This window comes from Haliaeetus albicilla, chromosome W, assembly GCF_947461875.1.
Source record: "Haliaeetus albicilla chromosome W, bHalAlb1.1, whole genome shotgun sequence".
Taxonomy (NCBI): domain Eukaryota; kingdom Metazoa; phylum Chordata; class Aves; order Accipitriformes; family Accipitridae; genus Haliaeetus; species Haliaeetus albicilla.
Window position 1 is genome coordinate 35,573,341 of NC_091515.1, and position 25,774 is coordinate 35,599,114.

Consider the following 25,774-nt stretch of genomic DNA (forward strand, 5'->3'; position numbering starts at 1 on the left):
GAGCATAGAGGAAGGTGGAATGACCACCGTTACAGGCAGTACAGAAATTAAAGCAGGGGGGTGGGGGAGAGAAGAGAGAAAACCTATTTAGTATAAATGGGAAGTGACAATCAGATTGTGGTAGGAATTTTTCCAGATAATTAAGAAAAATATTCTAAGATGAGTTATAAGGGCAATTTAGAGAAACATGAATATACTATTTCTTTACAGTGTAGCTATAGAGACAAGGAAAACGTGCGTTAGCTGGAGTGAAAGATGAAGCACAGACTGTTTTTCAAGAAACAAAAGGGAGGGGGTCATATGTGAACACAAAGTGAGAAGAACTAAGAGAGAGGAAGGAAGCTTGGCAAGAGAAAGTAGAAGGATGGGAAAACACATGCACAAAAGGTAATAAAAGGTTACATGAACATTGACATCAGAATTACAGAAGGGTGTAGGGAAAGAGGGCAGAAAGAAGAAAAACCAAAAGCGTAGGGAGATGTACTGAGTGTACATGGCAAGGTTTAGGTAGCATTGAGGGGGGGGGTCAGGGGTGGCCTCTGTGAGAAGAGGTAAGGGGCTGCCCTGTGCCAGACAAAGCCAGTTCCAACCGGCTCCATCAACAGACCCACCACAGGCTAAAGCTGAGCCAATTAGAGAAGCTGGTGATGCCTTTGTGAAACATATATAAGAAAGGGCAAAATGCTAGAGGCAGAGAGGAGTGAGAGGGAAAGTGTGAGAAACAACAGTGAGAACACCAAGGTAAGAGAAGAAGGAGGGGGAGGAGGTATTCCAGGCACCAGAGCAGATATTCCCCTGTAGCCTGTGGGAGAGACCATGGTGGAGCAAATATCCACACTGCAGCCCGTGGAGGGCCCCATGCTGGAAGCAGGTGGGTATTTCCTGACAAGAACTGCAGCCTGTGGAGAACCCACACTGGAGCAGTTCATGAAGGACTGCAGCCCATAAGAAGGACCCATGCTGGAGCAAGGGAAGAGTGTGAGGAAGGAATGGCAGATAGGAACTGTTATGGACTGACCGCAACCCTCCAGTCCCCATCCCCCTTGCACCACTCAGGGTGTGGGGGGAGGTAAGAGGAGTAGGGAATGAAGGAGTGAAGTTGAGCCTGGGAAAAAGTGGGTGGGGGGAAGGTGTTTTAATTTTTGTTTTTGTTTCTCACCATCCAAATCTATTTTAATTGGCAACATTAAATTAATTTTCCCCAAGTCAAATCTATTTTGCTCATGATGATAAGTGATAAGTGATCTCCCTGTCTTTATCTCGATCCACAAGCTTTTTCATCTTATGTTCTACACCTGTCCTGTTGAAGAGAGGGAGAAAGTAGCTGGGTGGGCATCTGGCAGCCAGCCAAGATTGACCCACCACAGGAGACACTCCAGTTTCAATCAAAGGAGAGGGAAAAGAGAGGAACAAGAATGAGAAAGTGAGAGTGAAAGGGACCTACTTCTCTCAGCATCAGCATTGACTTATGCAGGCTGAATGTGATGGCAAATAGCGAGTGCTTAGTTAACTGTGGAAAAATATTTCCATGTGTTAGAGGAAATACAGAGGGGGAGTAGAGGTCAATTGAGTATTAAGTGATGTAAAGAGTGGCCACCACCTCCAGCTCAGGATTTCCTCCTGCCTGGCCACTGTAGCCCAGTCAGGTGCACTGGGGGACCTGGGGCCTCTGTCCAGGCTGAGGGATCCAGCTGCTGCTTTCCCATTTGCAGATTTAACCAGTAGTGAAGCTGAGCACATATCCCAGAGACACACACCAACACACAGAACACTGACACAGACAGCTACACAGACTGCCACAGACAAGGCATTGCCTTCAACAGCACCTACATATAGGACTCTCATAAAACAGCTATAGGCAGCCAAGTCCCCTTCCTCCTCTTTGGCTGGTAGAGATAGAAGGTCACTAGTGAAGGCACACACACAACACTCTCTAGATTCACAAGCAACATGCACATTCATGGACCCTCCACTTGCCTGATACCCCTGCCAAGACCCAGGGTCTCCTATTTGCCAGCTAGTCCACCTTGAAATTTGCTAGTGAATACACATGCATACTCCCCCACACACCAGGTTTGGGGAAGATACAGACACTCAGCCCTTCCCTAGCAGCTGGCACCAGGCATGTGGGCTATGACCTGCAGTCCCATTCCAGTCGCCGGCACTGAACCCCTCACTTGCCTCACTCACACCAGTCCCTCCCAGTAGATGTTTTTTGGGACACACATTGTTCCAGCCCCAGTGGCTGGTGGCTGAGACCCCCACCTGCTCCAGTAGCTGGCACTGAGACTCCCACTTGCTCCAGTTGCTGGCACCACAGGCCCAGGGCACCTACACCCCTGGTCTGACTCCAGTAGCTGACCACAAATCCACCCATGCTTGTCTCCCCAGTAGCTGGCACCTAGTCCTTGCAGTCCTCACACATGCACATGCATACCCGCAATTGTGCTGGTCCCTTCCAGTAGCTGTTTTTTGGGACACATATTGTTCCCACCCCAGTGGCTGACAGGTGAGACCCCCACCAGCTACAGTAGCTGGCACTGAGACTTCCACTCGCTCCAGCTGCTGACACCATTGACTGGGGGCACCTACACCCTCAGTTTGACTTGAGTAGCTGGCATCAAACCCACTTGTGCTGGTCCCCCCCAGTAGCTCACACTCCAAGCACAAAGTCTGTAGAACCCTCCCTAGATCCAGAGAGCTATAGCCCTTCCAACTACTGACTCTAGGACCCTCACTCACTCCAGTAGCTGACACCACAGGCCGTGGGGTGCCTACAGCCCCAGTCTGACTTCAGTTGCTGGCCCCAAATCCACTCACACCAGTCTCACCATTAGCTGGTAGTTAGTCCTTGCAGCATACATACACACGAGACAGAGTGAGATTACACAGAGAGATAGTTAAGAGAAGATTTACTAAGAAGATAGAACAGACTGCAGTGATCAGGCATAGGGCATACTGATCAGCCCCATTTTATACCCCTTTCTATCTAACCCCCTCTTTGTTCCTTCCCCCTGCACATTCCTTCATCGATTTGTATAGTTCTATCAATTCCTTCACCCCTCCCAGTCCATTGTCCAGGATCTCCCCTGGTTTACAGTCTTATCAATTGCAAAGTCCTGGTTGGTCTTCCTGAAAGTAGTTTATTGATAGCCCATCAATTAGTATGACTGGCATGCTTTGCTTCTTGTCTTGTCTCCATGTTTGTTTTGTCAGGTCTGTGTTGCTGTATGTTTGGGTTTTTTTGTCTTCTCCTTTTCTTATCATCCCAATTTAGGAGTTTCTCGATCAGATAACTTTTCTAGAATAAGCATTCTCACACTCACATACCCTTATCATTTGGTGTGACTGACCAGGTTTGGTTCTAGTCACTGCCTCCCTTATCATTTCTCGGTTAGGTTTCTGTCCCTGTATGTTCTTGTTTATGGTTTCCTCCTTTTCTTATTACCACTTTTTGCAGTGAAAAGGTCCTTGACCAGATAACCTTAAAGGAGCAGACACTCTTTTCCACATACCCTTACACTAAGGACTGTTTTTATCTTTCAGAGAGCAAATAATTTCTTTTCAAACTTAAAAAAGGAAATACTTTGCTATTAAAAATACTGTCTGTAGTACACTCCATATCAAACTTTCAGCTAGGAATTTGTCCTGGGTTTAGTTGGGATAGAGTTAATTTTCACAGGAACCTGGGAGGGGGCACAGCCAGGACAGCTGACCTGAACTAGCCAAGGAGCTACTCCATACCATGTGACATCATGCTCAGTATATTAATGGGGAGCGGGCTGGGGGGAGGTGCTCTCTCAGTGTGGGAAGTGGTGGAGCATCGGGTTCCAGGTGGTGAGCAGATGCACTGTGCATCACTCGTTTTGTATATTCTTTTCTTAGTACCGTTGTTATTGGTGTAACTTCTCTCCTTGTGTTGTCCCAGTAAATTGTCCTTATCTCAACCCCCGAGGTTCTGATTTTTTTTCCTTCTCCTTTCTGATTCTCCTCCCCATCCCACCAGAGGGTGGGGAGGAGTGAGTGAGCAACCGTGTGGTCCTTTGTTACCGGCTGGGCTGAAACCATGACAGTCCTTTTTGGCGCCCAACATGGGGCACGAAGGGGGTTGAGATAACGACAGATCTGGCCAGAGCATGTTAAAACAAATTTGTTATACACATTTCTTATATTAGTTAAATAGTCGCTAGTCACGATGTTGGTTCATTTGTTCATGTGGTGGCGTTGTGCAAGTTCTTATATGCACTATGTATTCCCTGCGGTGATGTTTATCACCTCTGGGAGAGTGATCAGGATTATCATTTTGCTGTACTGGGTAATGTCGCTTTATGAAATGATTACATCACTGGTCATGAGGTTAAGCTGGTATCTGTATGCAGCATTGATATAATTCCCATACCTCAGGCGCCTTCTATTGGAATTTATTGGTAATCGCACCCAATCCATGGGGAAGTCGGGGGGGATACTTCCCCCCATTCATTCACCTCCCTTCTCTCCTTCCAGCTAATTACAACAGCTTTTGAGAATTTTGAATATCCTTGGGATGTGCAAGCCAGCGTGCTGTTAGTACTATGCCTCCTGAATGTGTTTCAGGTCTTGTTTAGGGGTACAAAAAAGTTTTTTAAGAATACCACCCAGAGATCTGCCCCAAGGCTGGATAGTCATGAGTGGCATGGCATGTGGGAGAATATGGGCAGGTATCTAGAGAACTTCTCACCTCCAGTGGTTTGGAGCTTCACTCCCAAACAACTACAGGACCCTCATGAAGTGATAGAATATTTGAAAGGAAAATGATGTGGCTATTCCAGAGACGCACAACTCACTGCACTGTGCTGGGCCCTGGCCAGTATCTACCAAACACTGCTTGATATTAGGCAGCACCCTCAGGGGGAAAGGGGGGAAAACAGACCGACAGGCACTGCAGCTACCCAAACCCCGGCGACAGGCACTGCGGCTACTCGAACCCCACTGACAGGCACTGCAGATGAACCAGAGAACCAACCTGTGCCAGTATCAGTCGCCCCTACACAGAACAAGAAACACACAAAGAAATCAGTTTGCTTAGTGAGGGACAAAGGTGAACCGGGGTCATCACAAGAACAGGAGGAAGAGGCAGAACCTGAAATAACCACCCGATCTCTATCCCTGAGTTGTGCAATATGCAAAAAGATTTTGGCTGCCACCCAGGTGAGCACATTGTTACCTGGCTGCTCTGATGCTGGGATAATGGGGCCAGTAGTTTGGAATTAGAGGGTAGGGAAGCCAAGCAGCTAGGATCCCTGTCTAGGGAAGGGGGCATTGACAAGGCAATTGGGAGAAAAACACAAGTCCTCAGCCTCTGGAGGCGACTTCTCTCAGGTGTGGAGGAAAGATACCCCTTCAAGGATGAAGTTACATGTCACCAAGGCAAGTAGACCACCACGGAAGGAGGTATCCAGTACCTGAGGGAATTAGCCGTGCTGGAGGTGATTTATAATGATCCAGAAAATGGGCAGTCACCCACAGATCCAGATGAAGTCCAATGCACACAACCCAAGTGGCGGAAGTTTCTACGAAGTGCACCACCAGCCTATGCCAACTCATTGGCAGTAATGTCCTGGAAAGAAGGCTATGGACAAACGGTGGATGAATTGGCTGTCCAACTCCGGCAATACAAAGGAAGTCTCTCTTCCTCCCTACGGGCCTGTGTCTCGGCTGTAGAGGAATTGTCCCGGGAGTTCCAGCAATTCAAAGTGGATACGTCCTTCTCCCCACCTGTACAGGCCCGCATTGCAGCTTTTAGGAGTAAGGATTCCTCTGCCCAAGAGAGAGGAGAGAGAAGATACACATGACGGGCTAACCTGTGGTTTTACCTGTGTGACCATGGAGAGGACATGAGGAAGTGGGATGGAAAACCTACCTCAACCCTAGATGCATGGGTACGTGAGTTGCGAGAAAAAGCAATCAGAAAAGAGGATTCTTCTTGGAAAAATGCCGCTCCGGTTTCCCGTGAGCAGTTCCCCAGACAGAGTAGAAGGGCTGATCTCATTTCTGTTCCTCTTGAAGGGACTTCTGATTCACGTTTGCGAAAAGTGAGTACTGGATACTCTGACCAGAATTAGAGGGGCACTGCCTCCAGCCAGGTGGAGGAAAGGGACAATCATCGGGTCTATTGGACTGTGTGGATTTGATGGCCTGGTACATCAGACCCACAGGAATATAAGGCTCTAGTAGACACTGGTGCACAATGCACCCTAATGCCATCAAGTTATAAAGGGGCAGAACCCATTTGTATCTCTGGTGTGACAGGGGGATCCCAAGAGTTAACTGTATTGGAAGCTGAAGTAAGCCTAACTGGGAATGAATGGCAGAAACACCCCATTGGGACTGGCCCAGAGGCTCCGTGTATCCTTGGCATAGACTATCTCAGGAGAGGGTATTTTAAGGACCCAAAGGGGTATTGATGGGCTTTTGGTATAGCTGCATTGGAGATGGAGGAAATTAAACAGCTGTCCACCTTGCCTGGCCTCTCTGAGGACCCTTCGATTGTGGGGTTGCTGAGGGTTGAAGAACAACAAGTGCCAATTGCTACCACGACAGTGCACCGGCAGCAATATCGCACCAACTGAGACTCCCCGATTCCCATCCATAAGCTGATTTGTCAACTGGAGAGCCAAGGAGTGATCAAGAAGACTTGCTCACCCTTTAATAGTCCCATATGGCCCGTGCAGAAATCTAATGGGGAGTGGAGACTAACTGTTGACTATCATGGCCTGAATGAAGTCACACCACCGCTGAGTGCTGCTGTGCCGGATATGTTAGAACCTCAATATGAACTGGAATCAAAGGCAGCCAAGTGGTATGCCACAATTAACATCACTAATTCGTTTTTCACAATCCCTCTGGCAGCAGAGTGCCGGCCACAGTTTGCTTTCACTTGGATGGACATCCAGTACACCTGGAATCAATTGCCCCAGGAGTGGAAACACAGCCCCACCATTTGCCATGGACTAATCCAGACTTCACTGGAAAAAGGTGAAGCTCCAGAACACCTGCAATACATTGATGACATCATCGTATGGGGCAACACAGCAGAAGAAGTCTTTGAGAAAGGGAAGAAAATAATCCAAATCCTTCTGAAGGCTGGTTTTGCCATAAAAGAAAGTACAGTCAAGGGACCTGCACAGGAGATCCAGTTTTTAGGAATAAAAAGGCAAGATGGGCGTCGTCAGATCCCCATGAATGTGATCACCAAAATAGCAGCTATGTCTTCACCAACTAATAAAAAGGAAACACAGGCTTTCTTAGGTGTTGTGGGTGTTTGGAGAATGCATATTCCAAATTACAGTTTGATTGTAAGCCCTCTCTATCAAGTGACCCTGAAGAAGAATGATTTTAAATGGGGCCCTGAACAACAACAAGCCTTTGAACACATTAAGCGGGTGATTGTTCATGCCGTAGCTCTTGGGCCAGTCTGGGCAGGACAAGATGTTAAAAATGTGCCCTATACCACAGCCAGAGAGAATGGCCTTACCTGGAGTCTCTGGCAAAAAACACCTGGGGAGACCCGAGGCCGACCCCTGGGGTTTTGGATTCGAGGATATAGAATATCTGAGGCTTGCTATACTCCAACCGAAAAAGAGATATTGGCAGCATATGAAGGAGTTCGAGCTGTCTCGGAAGTGGTTGGTACTGAAACACAGCTCCTCTTAGCACCCCGACTGCCGGTGCTGGGCTGGATGTTCAAAGGGAGGGTCTCCTCTACACATCGTGCAACGGATGCCACGTGGAATAAGTGGGTCGCACTGATCACACAACAGGCTTGCACAGGAAACCCCAATTGCCCAGGAATTTTGGAAGTGATCATGGACTGGCCAGAAGGCAAAGATTTTGGAATGTCGCCAGGGGAGAAGGTGGCACGTGCTGAAGAGGCCCCACTGTATAATAAACTGTTCAGAAAATGAGAGGCAATATGCCCTGTTCACTGATGGGTCCTGTCGCATTGTGGGAAAGCATCGGAGGTGGAAGGCTGCAGTATGGATTCCTATATGACAAGTCACAGAAACTGCTGAAGGAGAAGGTGAATCAAGTCAATTTGTGGAAGTGAAAGCCATCCAGCTAGTGTTAGATATTGCTGAAAGAGAGAAGTGGCCAGTGCTCTATGTCTGCATTGACTCATGGATGGTGGCAAATGCCCTGTGGGGGTGGCTACAGCAATGGAAGCAGAGAAACAGGCAGCGCAGAGGTAAACCCATTTCGGCTGCTTCACTGTGGCAAGATATTGCTCTTCGGCTAGAGAAGCTAGTGGTAAAAGTACGTCACGTAGATGCTCATGTACCCAAGAGTCGGGCCACTGAAGAACATCGAAACAACCAACAGGTGGATCAGGCTGCCAAGACTGAAGTGGCTCAGGTGGATCTGGACTGGCAACATAAGGGTGAGCTATTTATGGCTTGGTGGGCCCATGATACCTCAGGTCATCAGGGAAGATATGCAACATATAGATGGGCTCGTGATCAAGGGGTGGACTTGACCATGGACACTATTGCACAAGTTATCCATGAATGTGAAACGTGCTGCAATTATGCAAGACAAGTGCTTAAATCCTCTTTGGTATGGAGGGCAATGGATGAAATATAAGTATGTGGATGCCTGGCAGATTGACCATATCACACTCCCACAAACCTGCCAAGGCAAGCGCCATGTGCTTACAAAGGTGGAAACAAACACTGGGTGGCTGGAAACATATCTTGTGTCCCATGCCACTGCCCAGAACACTATCCTGGGCCTTGAAGAACAAGATTTATGGCGATATGGCACCCCAGAAAGAATTGAGTCAGACAATGGGACTCATTTCTGAAACAACCTCATAGATACCTGGGCCAAAGAGCATGGCATTGAGTGGGTGTATCATCACATCCCCTATCATGCACCAGCCTCTGGGAAAATTGAGCGATACAATGGACTGTTAAAGACTACACTGAGAGCAATGGGGGTTGGGACTTTTAAACATTGCGATACACATTTAGCAAAAGCTACCTGGTTAGTCAACACCAGAGGATCTGCCAATCGGGCTAGCCCTGCCCAGCCAAGACTTCCACACACTGTAAAAGGAGATAAAGTCCCTGTAGTGTGCATGAGGAGTATGTTAGGGAAGAGAGTGTGGGTTAGTCCTGCCTCGGGCAGAGACAAACCCATTCGTGGGATTGCTTTTGTTCAAGGACCTGGGTGCACTTGGTGGGTGATGCGGAAGGAGGGGGAAGTTCTATGTCTACGTCAAGGAGATTTGATTTTGGGAGAGAATAGCCAGTGAATTAGGCTGTATGATGTTAACTGCTAAATAGCCTGCCAATGTATGTCATTGTATCTATAGTGGCTATATGCCATATCAAGGGTATTACTGTAAGAATTACCCAAATGACTGAAGGATGGACTTTGAAACCGAGCCAAGTACAACAGTGATAGAACTTGAACTGGCGTCCAGCAATTTCCTCAAGATCAACATCTTCGACCTGCAGACCAAGGACGTGGGTTGCACCAAATGTACCAGCCACAAGCTCCAGAGGCAGCATGCAACAATCCAACACCTCACACCATCTCTCCTATCCTGAAGGACTGTTACAACAGATGGAGCCCCAAAGTCATGGATTAAATAAAATTGATGGACACGTTAGAGGGATGGCCCATAGACTAAGGGAATGCTATTCATGGGTGTGGGTGTACATATATATATATCTCAAAGACAGGGAAAGTGGTGGTGATTAATTGGTAAATGTAGGATCTGGGCATGATGTAGATGGTATAGAATAAGGCGTGGATAATGTCCTGGGTTCAACTGGGATAGAGTTAATTTTCACAGGAACCTGGGAGGGGGCACAGCCGGGGCAGCTGACCTGAACTAGCCAAGGAGCTACTCCATACCATGTGACATCATGCTCAGTATATTAATGGGGAGCGAGCTGGGGGGAGGCGCTCTCCTGGTTTGGGAAGTGGCGGAGCATTGGGTTCCGGGTGGTGAGCAGTTGCACTGTGCATCACTCGTTTTGTATATTCTTTTATTAGTACTGTTGTTGTTGTTGTAACTTCTCTTTTTGTGTTGTCCCAGTAAACTGTCCTTATCTCAACCCACGAGGTTCCGATTTTTTTTCTTTCTCCTTTCTGATTCTCCTCCCCATCCCACCGGAGAGGGGCAGGGAGGAGTGAGCGAGTGGCCTCGTGGTGCTTTGTTACTGGCTGGGCTTAAACCACAACAGAATTGCTAAAACTTCCAGGGGAGGGGAAGGGGAGTGGATGCAGTATTTCAGTTTTGGTTTTTTTAAATCCACTTTTTTCAAAGTCTGAGCTTATAAAGATCATAACAGAAACTTCACTACTATGGTTATTATGCCAACCATTATAATAATTTAGCATAAATGCCAGTAGAACCAAAAGCATACAAGTCATACTGGCTGCCAACTACAGTTTATCCACTTGTGGCTTTTTTACCTGAATGTTTCCTCTTGGAGGTGCTCTAATTGGGTCTGCAGCTGCAAGTGCCTACGACCTGCAGGGCTGTTAGGATCTTCGATAGCATCAGATTGATTCAAACGTTCCATCAGAATCTGGTTCTCAGCAAGTAAAATGCTCTTCTCCTCTTGAAGTGCTGCAACCTGTTGTAATAAAAGAACAGACTGGAGTAATGGAGCTGTCAGCTATAAAGAGCAATTCTTTGGTGCACACAGGAAAACATTAACACAGCTCATAACTGGAAACATTGAAGTTCACAAAACTGTATTTCACAGGAACACATTGTAACTTTAATACTTTTTCATTTGATATGTGATGTAATCAATGTGCTACAGCATTAGGGATAAGATTTACCATAAAGAAAACAGTGTTCTTACCTTTATTTCTCAGAAATATCTAAAGAAAATTAGCTTAGTTATCAAAGAAGATTATGTCACTGTATTAAAGTCTGCCTACTTTTCAAGCACCACCACTCCATGCACACATGTCGTGGTTTAACCCCAGCCAGGAACTAAGCACCACACAGCCGCTCACTCACTTCCTCCCCCCGCCCAGTGGGATGGAGGAGAAAATCAGGAAAAAAAGTAAAACTTGTGGGTTGAGATAAGAATGGTTTAATAGAACAGAAAAGAATAAACTAATAATAATAATGGTAACACTAATAAAATGACAACAGCAATAATAAAAGGATTGGAATGTACAAATGATGCGCAGTGCAATTGCTCACCACCCGCCAATTGACACCCAGCTAGTCCCCGAGCGGCGATCCCCCCTGCCCCCACTCCCCCCAGTTTCTATACTAGATGTGACGTCACATGGTATGGAATACCCCATTGGCCACTTTGGGTCAGCTGCCCTGGCTGTGTCCTGTGCCAACTTCTTGTGCCCCTCCAGATTTCTCGCTGGCTGGGCTTGAGAAGCTGAAAAATCCTTGACTTTAGGCTAAACACTACTTAGCAATAACTGAAAACATCAGTGTGTTATCAACATTCTTCACATACTGAACTCAAAACATAGCACTGTACCAGCTACTAGGAAGACAGTTAACTCTATCCCAGCTGGAACCAGGACAACACACCCTAGCACCCCATTGTGGGAGCAGCTAGGAACACCTGGCATTTGTTTTCAAGAGTGAACGTTAGTATTTGTTGTGCTGCATGTTGGCCAAGCCTTTTAAGAACTAGTTTTACAAGGTCAGGTCGGAGGATGGCCCAGTGTATGCCTGGGAAGATATGGCTGAAGACAGTCACGAGTATATGTATGGAATGTTTTTATCTTTAACTGTTCTGAGGACTGGCAAACATCCTAGCTGAGCCAGATATGTGCTCCTGTGTTAGTAATATTGGCTGTATGCTGTTAGTTCTTTCTAGATCTTTGTTGAAACATATATAAGTTTGATCCTTTTGTGAAATAAATGGAATCTTGTACAGATTGCTTGAGCACTTAATTCAGTCACTGCAGATGGTGACCCCCAATGTGATCAAGAGAAGAAAATGACGTGATTAAGAGAAGAAGAAAAGGGGTGATTCCCCTCCACTGCGGAGACCACGCAATCTAACAGGGAGAGTTCTGAAGAGGTGGCCATGACTCCGAGAAAATAGGTGACAGCAACCCCTTTGGAATGGGTGAGTTGCAAGATTGCGGTAGCATGAGGCAATCAGCTTCCCAGGAGCATAAGCTCCATTTAAATGTTTTGCAGCAGATTTTACGGGCCTCTGGGTATAAAATAACAGAGGGACAAATTGCTTCACTTTTAATATGGGTAAAGGATAATTGTAACTGGTTTTCCACAGAGGGAACTTTTGATAGCAAGGTTTGGGAAAAAGTCGGGGAACGTTTACAAACATGAAAAAGTTTGGCATTTGATGTATCAGAAAATTTAATTGTGACATGGAAATTTATTTATACTGCGCTGGTGCATTTACAGACGGCAGAGAAAATCATATCAGTACAACCTGATACTACTTTTGAGGAGACAGTTTGTGAGCAGGCCGCTAATGAGCAGGATTCTGATTCTGATAATAATTCTTTTGAATCAGGCAAGGTGGACTCTGAAAAAGAGCTGGATTTATATCCCTCATTACCTCCACCACTGCCTGTACCACCACTGTTAACGAACACACCCTGCTGGCAGGCAGGCAGGCAGGCAGGCAGAAAGCGGGCAAGCAGCACGGGCTCCACGGGGTTGCCGACCCTCACCACCGCATACAGGTCCCTGCCACCCCGCCACTGCGGCTTTCGTGCCTGCCCCGCCACCGCCTTCTGCAGCCGCCGTGGCTGCCACAGCCGCCGCCGTCGCCCCCAACCGCCTGGTACTCCTTCTCTAGGGTTTGCAGAACTTAAAACAGAACCTGGCTTTGCTGCGTTGCCTGTATCTTTTTCTCCTGCTACTCCCTCTAACTCTATGTCTCTGTCTAATCCTGTGGCTCCTGCTTTACAGCGGTGCGGAGAAAAAACTGTAGTGCCTTCAGTTCCGCCTTTAACAGACTTTGCTGCTAAATGTGACAATTCATTTAATGATCTGGGAAAAAATACAAATAGCTTGATGCAACACTGTCGAGAAAAAGCTCTACAGCAAGGAGACACCATGTTTACTTTTCCTGTTATATACAGACCCCATAATCCACCACAGCATGAGGGTTTACCTTATGAAATGATAAAAGAATTACAGAAATCAATTCGTGAAAATGGGTTACAGAATTCATTTACAATGGGACTAGTGGAAGCAATTGGAGGCAGTTATGTTATGACTCCTTTGGACTTCAAATTGCTACAGAAAAAATTCAAAAGATGCCGCCCTGGAAATATTTAGGGTGGATTCTTACAGAAAGAACAGTACAGCCTCAATCATTAAAGTTGCAGACAGATATACAAACTCTGAACAATGCTCAAAAATTATTAGGAACAATAAACTGGGTACGACCCATGTTAGGTATAACCATAGAGGAATTAAGTAATCTCTTTAACATTCTGGGAGGTGATCCTGATTTAACATCACCATGGATCTTAACTCCAGCTGCCAAGGAAGAGTTAAATTTAGTTTCACAAAAGATATCTACATTACAAGCCTATAGAAGGGACTTAACTTTACCTGTTGATGTGTATGTCATACAAGGTCCAAAACAACCTTTTGCTATTATAGGGCAACATGATAAAGTCGCTCAGAAAATTTTATATTTGGAATGGGTGTTTCTCTCTCACACTTTAAAGAAAACTATTACACAGCCTTTAGAAATGATTGTGACTGTGGTACAAAAAGCACAGTCACGTACTCAGTGTCTCATTGGTTTTGATCCCGATACCTTGTATCTTCCTTTTTCAAAACAAGATTTTGATTACCTTTTTGTTCAATCACAGTCACTGCAAATCACATTGACTGACTTTACGAACAAAATTTCTTTCTCACTGGCTAAATGTAAGTTACTGCAAAACCTTCATACATTAATCATGCTTTAAAGTCCATGTTACATAAACAAAAAAGGGGGAATATGCCACCACAAGAACAGCTAGATAATGCTATGTTTACTTTGAATTTTTTAAATCGATCACCAGACTTAATGGCCAGTACAGCGATAGATCGGCATTTTAAAACTCCTGATTCTATTTCACACAGACCTAAAGTACTGTATAAAGATCCTTTTAGTGGACCTGGTTGGAATGGACCTGTGGAACTAATCACTTGGGGGCGAGGGTATGCTTGTGTTCTTCTTCCCACAGGAACCAAGTGGATTCCAGCTAAACATGTGAAGCCATATCATGAGCTGGCGAAACCACTCGGACAACCCAGTCCTGCAGATGAAGACTCTGAATTTGAAGGAGGAGAAACAAATGAGGAGGAAGCAGTGCATTGAGAATGAAAAAGCTATCACATAGGGACATTTGAAGAGAATGCAACAACAAGCTAGTGCGATGATGCAATGTGTTTCCTACTTGTCGTGGTTTAACCCCAGCCAGCAACTAAGCACCACGCAGCCGCTCACTCACTCCCCCCCATCCAGTGGGATGGGGGAGAAAATCAGGAAAAGAAGTAAAACTCCTGGGTTGAGATAAGAACGATTTAATAGAACAGAAAAGAAGAAACTAATAATGATAATGATAACACTAATAAAATGACAACAGTAGTAATAAAAGGATTGAAATGTACAAATGATGCACAGGGCAATTGCTCACCACCCGCCGACCGACACCCAGCCAGTCCCCGAGCGGCGAATCCCTGCCCCCCCACTTCCCAGTTCCTAAACTAGATGGGACGTCACATGGTATGGAATACACTGTTGGCCAGTTTGGGTCAGGTGCCCTGGCTGGGCATGAGAAGCTGAAAAATCCTTGACTATAGTCTAAACGCTACTGAGCAACAACTGAAAACATCAGTGTTATCAACATTCTTCACATACTGAACTCAAAACATAGCACTGTACCAGCTACTAGGAAGACATTTAACTACATCCCAGCTGAAACCAGGACACTACTCTAAAGAATACCTTTTTTAGCATAACTGGCAATAGTGGCCAGCAACAGTATTGTAAGAATTCTGATCCTTTTTCTTTGCATAGTCACCATGGCTCAGGTGCAACATTTTTATTGGGCCCATGTTACTGACCCTCCCTTGTTTAGGCCAGTAACATGGTGGGATTCAGAGATTCCTGTCTCTAGTAAATGACACAAAGAGGACGGGAGGGGTATGGTTACCACCTCCTGGCCCACTAGAAGAGAAGAAAGAATGGATCCGTGTCAATGACACACATACTTATTATTCCCTGAAATGGTCCGAGGGAGGATTGTCTCGGCCAGTATTACAAGCTCAGTGTAATAATAATACTGGACCTTTTTTTCATGAAGTCATGGGTGATAGGTATACCATTTATAAAATGACAAATAGCTCATGGTGATTATCGAAAGAAACATTCCTTGTATAAGTTTGAACCTGACATCGAAAGAACCATTCCTTGCATAGTTTGAAACTGACACAGAATCACAAAGATTCAGTGATGATATGTACTTCACATCCTTATGTTTTTGTAGGAGCTCAATTTCTAGATATCACTTTACATAACCATGCTTTTGAAACTAATCTGAGTCAATCTTGGTATTTTAGCTGTTTTACTCATAATATATCTGAACTAAGTCTTACACTAATCATGCCAATGTGACGTCATGCTGAATTGTGGATCCCTGTAAATATGACCAAATCGTGGGAAAGGGAATCAGGATTAAGTCAATTATCAAGGCTTTTAAAGTGGACAATTAGTTGCCCAAAACGATTTATAGGATGGCTAATTGCCTTTATAATATCAGCTATCATTATTGCAGCTACTGCTGCTGTTGCTACCATGACACTTGTGAAATCCGTTCAGACTGCTCACACAGTAGCTAATGTATTAGAAAATGTTAGAGCTAAAATGAATACCCAGGTACAAAATGATCAACAAATACTAGCATGATTGGACACTTTAGAAGCAGTGGTAATTTGGCTTGGAGTATATTGGGTTTGTGTGGCAAGGTTTTGGTAGCGGGGGGTTACAGGGGTGGCTTCTGTGGGGGCTGCTGGAGGTTTTCCCCTGTGTCCGACGGAGCCAATGCCAGCCGGCTCTAAGATGGACCCACCGCCGGCCAAAGCTGAGCCAATCGGTGATAGTGGTAGCGCCTCTGTGTACAAACAAAAAAAAAAAAAAAAAGCTGGGGGGAGAGAGAGGGGGATAGAAAAAAAAAAGGAAAGAAAAAAAAGCTGGAGGGGGGAAGAGAAAAGGGGTTGCAGAACACACAGAAACAGCAGCCGGAGAGAGGAGTGAGAACATGTAAGAGAAACAACCCTGCGGACACCAAGGTCAGTGAAGAAGGAGGGGAGGAAATGCTCCAGGCGCCAGAGCAGAGATTCCCCTGCAGCCCGTGGTGAAGACCATGGTGAGACGGGCTTTCCCCCTGCAGTCCATGAGGTCCACGGTGGAGAAGATATCCACCTGCAGCCCGTGGAGGACCCCACGCCGGAGCAGGTGGGTGCCTGAAGGAGGCTGTGACCCCGTGGGAAGCCCGCACTGGAGCAGGATCCTGGCAGGACCTGCAGATCTGTGGAGACAGAAGCCCACGGAGCGGGTTTTCTGGCAGGACCTATGACCCCGTGGGGGACCCATGCTGGAGCAGTATGCTCCTGAAGGACTGCACGCTGCAGAAAGGACCCATGCTGGAGAAGTTCGTGGAGGACTGTCTCCCGTGGGAGAGATCCCACGCTGGAGCAGGGGAAGAGTGTGATGAGTCCTGCCCCTGAGGAGGATGAGGCGACAGAGATAACGTGTGATGAACTGACCACAAACCTCATTTCCCATTCCCCTGTCCAGCTGAGGAGAGAGGAGTGATAGAATAGCTTTGGTGGGCACCTGGTGTCCAGCCAGGTTCAACCCATCATATAGAGATAGACAAAGTGCATTACAAAATAGAATGAAATTACATTGCGATTAGGAATTTCAAAAACAAGGGCGCTGTGTAACTCCTTTACAAGGGAATGAAAGTGTATGTGATTGGGATTAGGTGAAGGTGCATTTGCAAGGTGCGTTTGCTACTAATATTGCAGGAGAGATCTAAGATCTTGCACAGATATTACAAGATCAAATGGGAAATATACAAAATTAGCAGAATAAGGTGTTTTTTGAAGGACTGTCTAATAGTGTTAAATGGTTAAATCCAAAAACATGGTTTGAAGGTTTAAATCTGTGTATCTGAATTTGTATTGCTATTGGAGGGTTATTAATCATTTGTGTGTTTGCAGCAATCAGAATCATCTGAGGAGCAGTACGAGGATTGCATTGGTTCAAAGCTGCCTTCCTCTTGAATCTGATGTTCCTAAACAAAAAAGGGGGAGATGTGGGAGCATCTCGGAACACCTGGCATTTGTTTTCAAGAGTGAACGTTAGTATTTGTTGTGCTGCATGTTGGCCAAGCCTTTTAAGAACTAGTTTTACAAGGTCAGGTCAGACGATGGCCCGGTGTATGCCTGGGAAGATGTGGCTGAAGACAGTCACAAATATGTGTATGGAATGTTTTTATCTTTAACTGTTCTGAGGACTGGCAAACATCCCAGCTGAGCCAGATATGCGCTCCTGTTAGTAGCATTGGCTGTATGCTGTTAGTTCTTTCTAGATCTTTGTTGAAACATATATAAGTTTGATCCTTTTGTGAAATAAAGGGAAGAGTGGCTGGAAAGCTGCCCAGCAGAAAAAGACCTGGGTGTGCTGGTTGACAGCCAGCTGAATATGAGCGAGCAGTGTGCCCAGGTGGCCAAGAAGGCCAATCGCATCCTAGCCTGTATCAGAAATAGTGTGGCCAGCAGGAACAGGGAGGTGATTGTTCCCCTGTACTCGGCACTGGTGAGGCCGCACCTCGAGTACTGTGTTCAGTTTTGGGCCCCTCACTACAGGAAAGTGAAAACAGGCAGTGGGGCAGAGAAGCCAAAGTGCTGTGACTCAAAGAATGTCTGAAGCATAAGCTCATATTATTAGACACTATACAATCAAAATGCAGGTAGGAGGGGAAAAGAAAGAATATAAATATCCCAAGAAAAAGGAAAGTTTTGATCAGAACTTGCATCCAACACAACAAAATCAACCAACCGTCAAACACAAATCAATAAGGCACAAGGCTTCATAATTCCGGTCATTACTGCTTGGCTAAAAGCCAGATTATATGCCAAAATAGGAACTGATTGAAATGGCCCTTCTGGGTTCCAGGTTTTGTCTGTTGATGCCTTCCAGATCACATATGCTCAGTTTACAGTAAAATTTAGTTTATGCATAAGTGATAGTCTAGAGTAATTTTGATTTGGTTGTAACTTTTTACTGAAATCATTATACAAGCAAAACTCCTCCTAGGTTTTCTGTAACTCATGAGTTGAGCAATGCAGCTTGTTTCTTGCTTGAATGCAAAAAAGCTTTGTCAGTACCAATGACCTTAATGCTGACATAATTGAATCAATACAAGTGGGCATGCGCTTTTTGCTCTGCTAACATGGGTAAAGAAATACAGCAACTGAGGAACATTTTTTTAAATATAAAAGGTAGATTTCCACAATAATCCCTTTCTTCAGCTGTCCAAGAATTAACATACTTTTTTCTCAATTTGAAGATGACCTACCTGCATATCTAATTCATGACATCTCTGAGCAATTTCTTCTTTTGTTGCTAGGGCTTCATTTAATTCTTCTGTAGTTTTCTTCAACTATCATAAACAATAATAATTTTTAGTTTCATAATCATATATATCTATAAATTATATAGCAAAATTATGAATTATATGATTGTAAAGTTTTTACATTTATGTAATATTAAAGTTTGGGAAAAAAAGAAAAGCAATTCTGCTTCTACAATGAAACAAAGTAGCAACTGTAATCATTGTTTAATTTGTCTAACAAAGGTAAACATGGCTGAAGGTGCTATTTGGTCTTGAAACAAAACATTGAAGTTATTACATTTATTCTGTAAGCTGAGGCCCCCCCAAAAGCAAACAGCTTAGCTCTGAAGAATCTATTGCCTCTGTACACTGGAAAAAAAAAGCATCAATAACACTTTTCTTTATGGATGCAAAGAATACATGATTTCAGTTTTTAATCTACTTTTCAAATACACAAAAGATTGGGAGGTAAAATACAAGGAATAAAAAGTTAAGGTAAAACCTGTCTAGTCACTGGGAACTACTCCTACTGTACAACAGGGGAAACAACATTGTGACGGAGAAACCCACCCATCTGAAAAAAGACACTGAATCTTATAAGCAGTGTGGAAACATTCAGTTACATCTCTTTAAAATAATTAAAAGACTTATATCTTCCAAGTTTCTGTATAAATGTAGTCAGGGAAATAAATAAATACCTACAAGAAAATTAGTCTGATAAAATATGCACATAGTTAATGCATATGTACATATTTTATTACACATAATAAATTTTAGATGGGCCTTCTACTTTTCACAGACAGGATCATAATCTTTCCTTTTTTAAGTTTACAAGGCACAGCTGACATAAAAATTAATTCCATCTACCAGAATTTATGTACTTCTACACAGATAACCGTAAAAAGCAGTCAAGTTTTATTTTGCATTCATTATTCAAATTTTTCACAAAACTCTCCCACAATAGAAAAGGTAGACTGCTTAACAATAAACCATAATGATTAGGCATTGATTTCCTGTGATTAAAGGAAAAGAAATATCTTATCTTAGATACCTGACGTTCAAGGTCAATGTAAGCATCATTTCCAAAAGAGACTGGAGACTCGTTAATCATCAACTGCAATTAGATTACATTGGATTAGAAAAAAACATAAGATTTACTTGCATATTAAAGGTAAGTTTCAATGCAAAATTTGGTTCATCTTAACCTTTAGGAAAGCTTTTTTTTCTGACAACAGTAACATTTTTTACTTCATTTTTATATGAGGTATATTAAAAAAAAATTACAGAAAGACTTATTCAGAACTTATAATATCTAAAGTATGAAAAACATTACCTTACATAGTCATTCTCTCTTCTGAAAAAGCACATTCATTATCTATCATGAAAGCTACACTATCTTTTGCAGAGCACTGTATTGAAACAGCATTAGACTGGTGGCAGCTATTATGTAGCAGACAAGATAGGTCTCAAATTGTTCTCTGGCAGTTGTTTTCATCTTTTCCAATTTTGAGAGCCCACATTCTTATTTTTGGTTTTGAAACATCTGTATCTCAACTAATTATAAAGAAATGAAAGAGGACCAAGCTTACTGCTCCTGATTTGTCTGGAATTTGCAGATTAAAAATTTATACTCTAATGAGTATTCACTAAAAATGAGTATTTTTGAAACAAGCATTACAATTCTTTGTAATTTGACTAGAAGAATGGTTTGTAATGATTTTAGTGAGGAAAAAATGATTGTCAAGTCATAAGATTTTAAGGTTCTAGCAAGCAATAGTTCAGAGGCTGAGCTCTGACTGCTAGACAGTTTTATTAGCTTCCCTGATAACACACCAAGGGCAACTATAGACACAATATTTACAAAACATTGTCTCCTTGGAATGGATAAGCAAGTAACCCTGACACCAGTTAAGGTGAAGTTAAGGTTGAAAGCAGTACCATGAGAAATTTTAAATATATATATATATATAACAGATATGTAGCAAATAACTCAAAAAGAAATGTTTTCCCTCCCTGAAAAAAAACCAACCACAAAACAAAAGTAAAATAGTAAAATAACCCAAAACTTAGGCAGGAAATTTGGCACTTGCCTGTTCTTGACAGCACTGACTTAAAGAGATAGAAAAAAGAAGCTGATCTGGCAGGAAGTTTGGGGATTTTTTTAAAATCCTAATTTTAAGAACTCTCAATTTGCAATTTTAGTGCTTGAAATGATTCCATAGTCATCCAATAGGATCCAAGACTGTTAGAATGCAGCATGAGACAAAGAGATAACAGGTAGCAGAGCCCCCAGGCTCAAGTGACATCTCTTCAGTGACATCTTTTAGAAATGTAACAGAAATAGTGAAATTGCTCTAGTGGTCAACATGAAATTCGTCATTTTTTGCTCACATTCAGAAGCAGTGAAGGCCTAGGAAGAAAAGGCATATTGCCAAAGACTTAAGAACTGTTATTTTCTTCTGGACACTTGCCATACTTTCTTGTCAGAAAGTACAGGAAACTATTGGTTTTATGTGGCAAGGTTTTGGTAGCGGGGGGGGTTACAGGGGTGGCTCCTGTAAGAAGCTGCTGGAAGCTTCCCCTGTGTTCGAGAGAGAGCGAGCCCATACCAGCCGGCTCTAAGACGGACCTGCCGCTGGCCAAGGCCGAGCCAATCAGTGATAGTGGTAACGCCTCTGTGATAACATTTTTAAGAAGGAAAAAAAGTTGGGACGCGGAGGAAAACAGCCGCTGGAGAGAGGAGTGAGAACATGTAAGAGAAACAAGCCTGCGGACACCAAGGTCAGTGCAGAAGGAGGGGGAGGAGATGCTCCAGGCGCCGGAGCGAAGATTCCCCTGCAGCCCGTGGTGAAGACCCTGGTGAGGCAGGCTGTCCCCCTGCAGTCCAGGGAGGTCCACAGTGGGGCAGATATCCACCTGCAGCCCGTGGAGGACCCCACGCCGGAGCAGGTGGGTTCCCGAAGGAGGCTGTGACCCCGTGGGAACCCTGCGCTGGAGCAGGTTCCTGGCAGGACCTGCGGATCTGTGGAGAGAGGAGCCCACGGAGCAGGTTTTCTGGCAGGACTTGTGACCCCGTGGGGGACCCACGCTGGAGCAGTGTGCTCCTGAAGGACTGCACACCGTGGAAAGGACCCATGCTGGAGCAGTTCGTGAAGAACTGCAGCCCGTGGGAATGGCCCACGTTGGAGAAAGTTCGTGGAGGACTGTCTCCCGTGGGTGGGACCCCACGCTGGAGCAGGGGAAGAGTGTGATGAGCCCTCGCCCTGAGGAGGTGAAGCAGCAGAAAATAACGTGTGATGACCGTAAACCCCATCCCTGTCCCCCTTGTGCCGCTGGGGGGGCTTGGTGGAGAAATCCGGGAGTGAAGTTGTGCCCGGGAAGAAGGGAGGGGTGGAGGGAAGGTGTTCTGAGATTTCATTTTATTTCTCATTACCTTACTCTGGCTGATTTGTAATAAATTGAGCTAATTTTCCCTAAGCTGAGTCTGTTTTGCCCGTGATGGTAATTAGTGAATGATCTCTCCTGTCCTTATCTCGACCCGCAAGCTTTTTGTTATATTTTTCTCTCCCCTGTCCAGTTGAGGATGGGGGAGTGATAGAACGGCTTTGGTGGGCACCTGGCGTCCAGCCAGGGTCAACCCATCACACTATTCCCCTGCAGTAAATCTCCATTATGAAGCCTGACTGAGCACATGAGAAGTTACTCATGGCAACAGAGTGGTCACTAACATTATTCTGTAGTTTTCTTCTTTTATGCTTCCATCTGCATTGTTAGTGTAATTTATCAGTTAAAGATGATCAAGAAAACCTTTATTGCATATAGCAACTCTCCAGGCTAAGGACTGCTAAGCACAGCAGAAGAATAGTCTTTCCCCATCACCATAGTCTTAAAAATAAATCAGGTATCCCATTACTATCCTTAAAACAACATTTTTACAAAACACATTGCAGCATATTTTTTAACATGCTACAAAGTATTATCAGGAATACCTTAAAAAGTCTATTAATATTGCTAATAACTGACAAAAGAATGTTTTGCTGCATGTTTCTTTATTTCTTTTCATTTGTTCAGTTACAACATTTAGTTGTTCAGATTATTTTTTTTCCAATTATTAGATAGAAATTTTTAAAAGCTTTTTGATACTGTCTCTCACAGCATCCTTCTGGACAAAATGTCTGCATACAGCTAGACAAATCCATAATACATTCGGTGAACAATTGGCTGATGGGTTGGGCTCAAAGAGTTTTAGTAAATGGGGTTACATCAGGCTGGTGACCAGTCACCAGTGGGGTTCCCCAGGGCTCAATTTTAGGGACAGTGCTCTTTAATGGTTTTATAAATGATCTGGTTGCAGGAGTCGAATGTACATTAAGTTTGCCAATCATACTAAAATAGGAGGAGCTGTGGACTCCCTCGAGGGTAGAGAGGCCTTACAGAGAGATCTGGACAGACTAGAGCTGGGCAATCACCAACCATATGAAATTTAACAAGAGGAAGTGCCGGATTCTCCACCTGGGATGGGGTAATCCTGGTTATACATACAAACTGGGGGACGAGAGGCTGGAGAGCAGCCCCACGGACAGAGATCTGGGGGATTGGGTTGATGGCAAGTTGAATGAGTCAACGGTGTGCCCTGGCAGCCAAAAGGGCCAAGCATGTGTCACAACCCAGGCTGGACAGACCAGGGAGTAGTGTTGAATTCGGAATTCCCTCAGGCTAAATTAAGGTGAAACAACACCAAACAATCAGTTAAACATTTTATTCATGGCAGAAGCAACCTGAACTTGGAGGGCATTAACAGTAGGTGGTGGGGTTTCTCTCAACAGGAATTGGCATGGAACTACCTCAGTAACCTGTGGTAACCATATACATCAATTCAGGGAAGAAGGAGAGCCCTCCCATTGAGTCACGAGGTTCAGAGTGGACCCCCTTGCTTTCTAGACTCCTTTGCAGAGAGGAGCCTAAGGGACGGCTAGATCCACTCCTAGTCCCAGACTTGGTCAATGGGTTTATGTCTTAAAGGGATGAGGTGTAGGGATTATGGAAAAGGAAAAAGAAAGAGAGAACAAGACAGAGAGAGAAAAAAGGAAGAGAGAAAGATTTCACTGGTCCTGGGACCAGCGTTGGTTCAGTCAGCCGAAGGGTCCAGTCAGTCCGAGCCAGTTCCTGTGGGCTTGCATACCCGGGGCTTCAGTTTGTGTCCTTTTATCATCCTTGCCCCTCCTTCGGGCGGGCACTCAAACTTATTAGACAATTAGGTGTCATGAGCAGTTTGTGAGCCTTTGGGACTTGGGGGTCATTTGGGGAGTAACTTCCCCTTCCCTGCAGACCTGATCTTTGGCCATGTATGGTGAGCTGTCCTGCTCAGCATCTCAAAACAGTATATCAAAACGGCATGGTGAATTGCCCTGCTCAGCATATCAGAACAGCATTATCAGAACACAGAGCTGTGCACCCTCCAGCACCCAACCTCTCCAGTCTTGTTGCTGATGGGTGCTGATTGGCTTCTTTTCACCTGTGGTTCCTTGCTATGCAGGGTTCATCGTTATGCAGAATTTGTCCCACCACAATGTTTGAGACATTAACTCTTTCAGACTCTCACACTGTGTCCTGGGGTGCATCAAGCACAGCATAGCTAGCTGGTTGAGGGAGGTGATTGTCCCACTCTACACTGCACTGGTGCAGCCTCACCTCAAGTACTGTGTGCAGTTTTGCATGCCTCAATATTAGAAGGACAACAAACTATTAGAATGTGTCCAGAGGAGGGCAACCAAGATGGTGAAAGGTCTCGAGGGCAAGACTGAGCGACTGAGGCCACTTGGTTTGTTCAGCTTAGAGAAGAGAAGGCTGAGGGGTGACCTCATTGCAGTCTACAACTTCCTCAAGAAGGGCAGTGGAGGGGGAGGTGCTGATCTCCTCTCTGGTGACCAGTGAGAGGACATGAGGAAATGGTTTGAAGCTGCATCATGGGAAGTTCAGATTGGACATTAGGAAAAGGTTCTTCACTGAGAGGGTGGTCGGTCACTGGAACAGGCTCCCCAGGGAAGTGGTCATGGCCCCGAGCCTGTCAGAGTTCAAGGAGCATCTGGACGATGCTTTTAGTCATATGGTTTAGTGTTAGGTAGTCCTAGGAGGAGCAGGGAGTTGGACTCGATGATCCTCATGGGTCCCTTCCAACTTGAGATATTCTATGACTCTATGATTTTATGAAAAAATTCTACAGTATTTGGTTACTTACGTAAGAGCAGTATAATACACTTCAGGAGCTACATAGTAGGAAAGATAAAGGAAGGGGACCCCGTTATCAAAACATTCTTTAAGTCAATGTATTGGGTTTACATGGCAAGGTTTTGGTAGCGGGGGGGGCTACAGGGGTGGCTTCTGTGAGAAGACACCAGAAGCTGTCCCCATGTCGGACGGAGCCAGTTCCAGACGGCTCCAAGACAGACCCACTGCTGGCCAAAGCTGAACCAATCAGTGACGGTGGTAGCAACTCTGTGATAACATATTTAAGAAAGGGTAAAAAAACGCTGCGCAGCAGCAGCTGAGGGAGAGGAATGGGAATATGTGAGAGAAACAACCCTGCAGATACCAAGGTCAGTGAAGAGGGAGGGGGAGGAGGTGCTCCAGGTTCCAGAGCAGAGATTTCCCCTGTAGCCCATGGAGGACCCCACACCAGAGCAGGTAAATGTGCCCTGAAGGAAAATGCAGCCTGTGGAGAGCCCACGCAGGAGCAGGCTCCTGGCAGGAACTGTGGCCCGTGGAGAGGAGCCCACGTGGGAGCAGGTTTTCTGGCAGGACCTGTGACCCCACGGGGGAACCATGCTGGAGCAGTCCATTCCTGAAGGACTGCACCCTGCGGAACGGACCCATGCTGGAGGAGCTCTTGAAGAACTGCATCCTGTGGGAAGGACCCACGTTGGAGAAGTTTGTGGAGGACTGTATCGTGTGGGTAGGACCCCACAATAGAGCAGGGGAAGAGTGTGAGGAGGAAGAAGTGGCAGAGATGAAGTGTTATGACTTGACTGCAACTCCCTATTACCCATCCCCCTGCACTGCTTGGGTGGGGGGGAGGAGGTAGAGAAGTCAAGAGTGAAGTTGAACCTAGCAGGAAGGGAGGGGTGGGGGGAAG

The 25,774-nt window shown here is 45.0% G+C and overlaps 1 protein-coding gene across 5 annotated transcripts in view; it reads right to left on the reverse strand.

The window, feature by feature from the left end:
• Positions 1-25,774, reverse strand: part of LOC138683426 (protein Hook homolog 3-like) — a 116,262-nt gene that overhangs the window by 40,894 nt on the left and 49,594 nt on the right. For all 5 annotated transcript variants that reach the window (XM_069775162.1, XM_069775161.1, XM_069775160.1 and 2 more), the window contains 3 exons: positions 19,694-19,756; positions 18,607-18,690; positions 10,465-10,628 (listed from right to left, as the gene is read on the reverse strand). In XM_069775162.1, coding sequence (XP_069631263.1) covers positions 10,465-10,628; positions 18,607-18,690; positions 19,694-19,756 — 311 coding nt within the window. The remainder of the gene's footprint in view (positions 1-10,464; positions 10,629-18,606; positions 18,691-19,693; positions 19,757-25,774) is intronic.